Source organism: Pelodiscus sinensis, unplaced genomic scaffold (assembly GCF_049634645.1).
Source record: "Pelodiscus sinensis isolate JC-2024 unplaced genomic scaffold, ASM4963464v1 ctg36, whole genome shotgun sequence".
NCBI classification, from domain to species: domain Eukaryota; kingdom Metazoa; phylum Chordata; order Testudines; family Trionychidae; genus Pelodiscus; species Pelodiscus sinensis.
The window spans coordinates 285,930-292,151 of NW_027465931.1; the positions used below are offsets into that span (position 1 = coordinate 285,930).

At 66.9% G+C, this 6,222-nt stretch overlaps 1 protein-coding gene across 1 annotated transcript; it reads left to right on the plus strand.

Annotated features, from left to right (window-relative positions):
• Positions 1-1,348: 1,348 nt before the first annotated feature.
• LOC142825124 (maestro heat-like repeat-containing protein family member 7) lies at positions 1,349-5,069 on the plus strand. The gene is made up of 10 exons (XM_075916848.1): positions 1,349-1,513; positions 1,827-1,949; positions 2,485-2,552; positions 2,671-2,776; positions 3,046-3,141; positions 3,308-3,412; positions 3,801-3,936; positions 4,166-4,260; positions 4,509-4,661; positions 5,019-5,069. Exons 1-10 carry the CDS (start codon positions 1,349-1,351, stop codon positions 5,034-5,036), a joined length of 1,065 nt encoding a protein of 354 aa, XP_075772963.1. The 3' UTR covers positions 5,037-5,069.
• The last annotated feature ends 1,153 nt before the right edge of the window (positions 5,070-6,222 follow it).

A 6,222-nucleotide genomic window follows, 5' to 3' on the forward strand; every position in this document is an offset into this window, starting at 1 on the left:
CGCCACTGGGGCTTTCTCCTGGTTGGTTTCCCTTTTCCTCCATCCCCCCACATTTCTGCTCTGTTCTTGCCTCCTCTGTGACCTTCCCTTGCTGCCTCCCCCAGCTTGGGACCCAACAGACTAGCTGAAGGACGGGGGGTGGTTTGCAGGAGCCGTGGGGTGGGGGATGCAGCCCCCATTGTGGGGACTGGGGAGGTGGGGCTGGAACAAGTCTATGCCGGTGTCTTTGGGGAGAACGCTCCACCCCCCACACCTTAGATTCTCCCCTGATTGGCCAAGAAGGGGCTGTTGATGGGCAGGAGACTCGTGGAATGAGGAGTAACGGTAGTTTGAACTAGGAAGCCTCGTTCGAACTACCTAGTTCGTGCCCCGTGTAGCCGCGCTGCACGGGGTTCGAACGAGCGGGGTTTTAAAAATGGCGGCTCCCCGCTTATGCAAATGAAGCCCGGGAAATTCAAATCCCGGGCTTCATTTGCAAGTGCGGTATGCCTACATTACCCTCCTAGTTCGAACTAGCGGGGTAGTGTAGACATACCCTCAGGTCCTTGCAGTGCCTGTGCAAGACCGAACCGATAAGCAAGGGGCCATTTGGGGGCTGGGGGCAGTCGCTCTGGGGAGCTGGAACCCCTGGATTTCGTTCATCAGGCTGCGCCCCAAGCTCCCCTTTGCTCCCCTCATTTGCAGCATGGCCAAACGTTTTCGGCTGTGGTTCAAGAAAGCCCTGAAGATGGCCCCAGGGCCGGTGGGGAGCAGCTTCTCCGTCCCCGCGGGCGGGGAAGCTGGATCCCACCAGCTCGGGGCGACTCGCCCACCGGCCAGGCCCCCCCGGACCTGGCTCCAGAGGCGGCTGGGCAGGCGGGACCCAGCCCAGCGGGGGAGCCGGGTAGGGTGGCTCCGGGGCCTCCTCTGTGGAGAGAAACACCTGCCCCGGGAGCCCAGCCCCCATTACCACCAGGGGGCATCGCCCTGCCCGGCCCCCGGGGACCTGCCAGTCTCCGGGAGCCCCCAGCCCGTCGCTCCCCGCACCAGCCCCTGCAGCTGTGGGTCCAGGTCCGTCAGCAGCAGCGCCTGGGCCTCCAGCTGCAGCCGGGCCACCTCCTGCAGCCGCTCAGACCCAGGTGAGGGGCCGTGAACACGCTGGGCCCAGGGGCTCACCCAGTACCCGGGGGGGGGGGGGAGGGGAAGCCCCAGTGTCTGCCCCGCACCCTGGGCAATGGATGGGGGGGGGCTGCTTGGCTCTCTTGTTCCTGGTGGGGGCTCTGCTGAGAGCATTGGCAGATGTGAGGGTGGAAGGGGGATGGGTCCCTGCGAGGGGCGTGTGGGGCCCAACCTGCCCTGGGTCCCTGACATGGGGGCGCATGACCCCTGCTGGCCACTGGAGTCACCCTGGTCCCTTCCCTCCCGCACAGAGCCCCCCTGTGCCTCGGCGGAGCTCTGCCAGGAGCGGGTGGACTCCCGGGTGGAGGAAGGGGCCATCTACGACATCGAAGAGCAGCTCCACACCCGGGACACGGTAGGAACCTTCTCCACACGGGGGGGACCCGAGATTGTCCGGCCCCTTCCCAGCACGTCCCCCCCCCCCGGGAGGGGCTTGTCCCTGGGGATCCCCCTGGGGCCCCTTCTCCTGCATGGCCTGGGCCCCCCAAGCTGGGGGCTCTTGTCATGCACCAGCTGGGCCCCCACAAGCCTGAGGCAGCAGTTGGGGGGGGGAGTGTGGGTGCTTGGACAACCAGCAGCTCCCACCTCCACTCCTGGGAGACCTGAACCCTGCAGCTGTCCGTGGGGGCAGGCAGGCCCCAGGCTCATAGACTCTCTCTGGGGTGCAGAGCCCAGCCGCCCTGCAGCGGTTCCTTCTGGCCGTCACCCCCGCCTGCCTCGCCGCCCTCCAAAGGGGCGAGGACACCCTGGCGCCGCGCTGCTGCAAGGACACCATGATGGCCAGGATCGTTGTAAGCGAGTCGCGGCAGCCGGGAGGAGGGGAGGGTATACGTGGGGTGGACAGGGGTCTGCCTGGGCCATGGCGGCGGGTGGGGGTGCTGGAAACGGGATGGGTGGAACCAGGAAGGCTGGAGGTGGACATGGGGAGGGTGGGTGGGGATGCTGGAGGAGGGAGGGACACAGAAATAGGGCAGGTGTGGGGTGCCGGACAGGAAGGGGGATTCGGGACAGGGAGGGGTCTCCCCGGGCCATGGGGGGCTGGAAGGGAGCCGAGCGGGCTGCTGGGGATGCGCCTGGGGAGCAGGGATGAGGAGGTTCAGAGGCTGGTCACCAGGGCAGGGAGGGGCAGGAGACGGCCTGGGGACAAGGATTGAGCTGGTCCCGGTTTGGGAGGGGGGTGCTGGGAGGGGCCCTGTGCCGGGCAGGGGGGCTACAGGGCAGCGGGAGGCAGTGGGGTTGGATCCTGCTGGGTGGGGGCGCTGGCCGCGTGAGCGTCTCTTGGGGGCCCCAGCCTCACACGCCCCTTTTTCCCCTTGGGTCTCCCAGGAGATCATGGAGGACTCGCCCCCCCCGCTGGTCTTGGCCGACTGCCTCAACGCCGCCTGCAGCCTCAGGTACCGACCCCCCCCCCCCCCCGCCGACTCCCCCCAGAGCAGATCCCCTGGCCAGGGAGTGGGAAAGTCTCTGTCTCCTGCTGCTGAATTAACAGTCTCTGCCCCTCTCTCCTGCCAGCACCTTGCAGCCTCCCCTGCGGGCCCAGCTCCTGAGCCCCCTGCTGACGGCGGCCGTGGGACAGACAGTGTCTGGGGACTGGCAGCAGGAGCCCATCCACACTCAGGTACGTCCCTCCGGGCCCTGCTCCCGGGCTGGGCTGGAGCTCCAGAGAGGAGGGGGGGGGGCAGAGGGAGGGAAGAAGCTGCAGGTTTGGATCCTTCCCTCCAGGGTTCCCGTTGCTCTCCCGGGGGGCCCGTCCCTTCCATGCCCAGCCTGGGCTCCTCCCTGCTCTGCGAGGCGGCTCAGACCCTGCTCAAGGCTGCACCCCGGAGCCAGCGGGTGGCCTGGATTCCCCAACCCCCCTCTGACGCAGGGCTCCCCCTTGTCTTGCAGCAGTTCATCCGGGCCCTTCCCTACGACCTCCAGGCCCTACTGGCGAGCCTCCTCGCCGAGTCCCCAGACACCGCCCGGCTGCAGCTCATAATGGAGGTGAGCCCCGTGGGGGGGACGGGGCCATTGTCCCTGCTTCCTCGGGGGGGGGGCCGAGAGAGGAGCAGTGTCAGTGGCTGGGGGGGGCACAGTCCGAGAGGAGCCCCAGGCTCTGCCCAGAACCGGCACCTCCCTACGGGTCCTGACCTGTCTCTTTCCCCCCCAGCACCTGAGCCCGTGGCTGGAGTCCCGCCTGCCCCAGGAGCGAGCCAGGGCCCTTCGCAGCACCACGGCCCTGCTGGGAGTCGCCACCACCCTCCCGGGGTTTGACGTAAGTGACCTCGGAGCCGGGGGGTCTGGGGCTGCAGGGCGCGGGGCTGGGAGCGTCCCCGGGAGGCAGAGGCAGGGCCGGGAATGGGCCGGGAATGGGCCGCGTTCTCCTTTCCCCTGGGAGGGGCGACCCTGGGCCCTTCAGGGGGGCTCTTGAGGGACTGGGCCCCAGACTGGGGAGTGGCCGTCAGTGGATCCCCTTGTTCCACCCCCGGAGTGACCCTTCAGTCGGGGCCATTGCTCAGGGTTGTCTCCTCGCAAGGCCGGCCCCGCCCCGCCCCGGGAGGTGTCTCTGTCCGTCCCCCGAGCTCAGACCCGCCTCGGCGGCCGTTTGCATGGGACGTGCAGCCCCAGGATGCTGAGGGACCCCCCCTCTTCTCTCCCCTCAGAACTCCGCCGACTGGCCGAGGATGGGTCACCACGTGGCCCAGCTGGGCCTTTTTATTTCGGACCCATCCGAAGACGTCAGCCGGCTGGCCCGGGAGGGGGTGCACAGCCTGTATCAACTCCTCCTGCACCACAGGGGTAAGGAACCCAGCCGGGACCTGGGCCCCAGGGACACCCTGAGGGTGCCGGCGGCGGGGGGAGGGGACCCAGCCCTTTTCCCCCAGACTGGCCCAAGGGGGGATGCGTCCCTCTGTGTTCCCCTTCTGCCCCCTGTGCCCCTCCATTTGCCCAGGGATGCCTGCAGGGACCCGTGGGAGGGGAAGGGCTCAGACCTGCCAGCAGAATGACCCTGTTGTGTCTCTTGCAGGCCTCAACATCCACCAGGCAGAGGACCTGTGGTGCAGACACTACTACAAAGAAAGATGGGTCCTGGCTCACAGCAACAGCGTGCGGGTGGGAGAGGTAAGGACGCGCTGCCAGGGCAGGGCAGGGCTCGGGGGTGGGGCTGGCTGGGGCCCTCGTGGGGGTAGGAGGGTCTTGGGGGCAGGAGGAAGCTGTGACCTGGGGCAGGGGTTGGGGTGCCGGGTGAGGAGAGCGTCTGGGTGCAGGGTCTGGAAGGGAGTTTGGGGGAGGAGGAAGCTGTTTTAGCCCCAGGAGTTGGGGCCGGGCTCTGGGCCGTCAGCTGAAACCTCCTGTGCTCTTGATTCCAGGTCTTTGGGCAGCTCTTCACAGCAGAGCAGGAGAATTGCTTTTTGGACAAGGCTCTGCTCGCTGCCCGCTCCCCCCTGCGGCGCCCCAGCCAGGCCGGGCTGGTCCTGGCCCACGCCCTGCATGGGCAGGCCCATCAGCTCCTGGAATACATGGTGAGCAGCCGGAGCAGATCAGGAGAGTGGGGCAGGGCCAGGGTCTCCTTCCCATCCCCTCAGGGAGTCCCCCGCCCCTTTCCTCAGGCTGCCCCCACCCCACGTCCCTGCTGGCAGAATCCCTCCTGCCCCTGCGAGCGTCCCTGGGGGTGGGGGAGGCTCTGAACACAGAAACTGTCCTAGGAGGCGGGAGGGGGCCGAGGTGTCAGGAGCTCTGGGGGGGGGGGGGTCAGGAGCTCACCCTGCGGGCCTGACGGGGGGTGACCAGAGAGCAGGGGGGAGGAGGGTGGAAATGCTGGGGGGCCAGTTCCCCTGAGTCCCCAGGGATGAATGTGACGGATTCTGCTTCCCTTGCAGCAGGAAGACACCCAGTGAGAGCAGCAAGAGCTGAGGAGCCAGCAGCTGCGTCCCCCTCCCCCTAACTCTCCCAATTGTATTGAATTGTATTTACATTCTCATTAAACAATGTTTCAAAAAACATTTGGATCAGGCTTGGTCAATAATTTGTAATGGGGGGGCCATTTTGGCAACTGATCAAGGGCCACATTTCTACCGAGGGCTTTGGGGTCTGGGACGGGGTGGTTGGGTGCAGAAGGGAGCTTAGGGGTGGAGCCTGGGTGCAGGGGGGGGGTATGATCTGGAGCGGTGGATAGGGGTGCAGGGTCCAGGAGGGGGTATGGGCGCAGGAGAGGACTCTGGCCTGGGGGAGGGGCTCTAGAGGGGTGCAGGGTCAGGGAGGGAGCTGTGACCTGGGTGAAGGGGGAGCAGAAGGTTTGGGGGAGGGGGTGCGGGTGCCAGAGAGGAGTCTGGCCTGGGGGAGGGGTGTCGGGGGGGTGCAGGGTCAGGGAGGGAGCTGTGACCTGGGTGAAGGGGGAGCAGAGGGTTTGGGGGAGGGGGTGCGGGTGCCAGAGAGGAGTCTGGCCTGGGGGAGGGGTGTCGGGGGGTGCAGGGTCAGGGAGGGAGCTGTGATCTGAGGGAATGGGGGACGCAGGTTCAGGTGGTCGCCTTTGACAGGCAGTCGGGGAGGGGACGTGGGCGCCAGGGGCAGGCTCTGGCTGCGGAGGTGCCTACCTAGGCAGCTGCGTATGGGGGAGCCCGACTGTCACCTGAGGGGATGGGGGAGCTCAATTTTCAACTGTGGGGAATGGAGGAAATACTGTGGAGTGGAGGGAGCGAGATGGGGGGGGCTGAATTGTTCCCGGAGGGGAGATCTCCCTGGCTTGGGGGGGGGGGGGCGTTTCCAGCAAAGCCCTCACATAAGAGGGGGACAGACGGGGGGAGGGAGAGGACGGGGATGGGCAGGGCAGGTGGAAATGGGGAGGGGCAGGAGAAGGGAAGGGGAAGGAGATGGAGGAGAGCAGGGGATAGGAGTGGGGGCGGGGATGAGGAGCAGGACTGAGGCAGGGCAGTGGTGGTGATGGCTGAGCGATGAGAACAGCTCGCAGGGAGCTTAAAGCCAGCAGATGCTTTTCGGCAGAGTTGCCATTTGCCCTGGCGGCTTTGCCAGAATAGCTGTGCCAGCGGGGGGGGGGGGGGGGGGCTTTTGCCACACACCCAAGCC

What these genes read in the sequence shown, in the direction of transcription:
- LOC142825124 (XM_075916848.1), top strand. Translation starts at nt 1,349, where the DNA reads ATGGGGGCGCATGACCCCTGCTGGCCACTGGAGTCACCCTGGTCCCTT. An exon ending in AGCTCCACACCCGGGACACG is followed by an intron (nt 1,514 to 1,826) that starts GTAGGAACCTTC and finishes TCTGGGGTGCAG; the next exon opens with AGCCCAGCCGCCCTGCAGCG. An exon ending in GGCTGCAGCTCATAATGGAG is followed by an intron (nt 3,142 to 3,307) that starts GTGAGCCCCGTG and finishes TTTCCCCCCCAG; the next exon opens with CACCTGAGCCCGTGGCTGGA.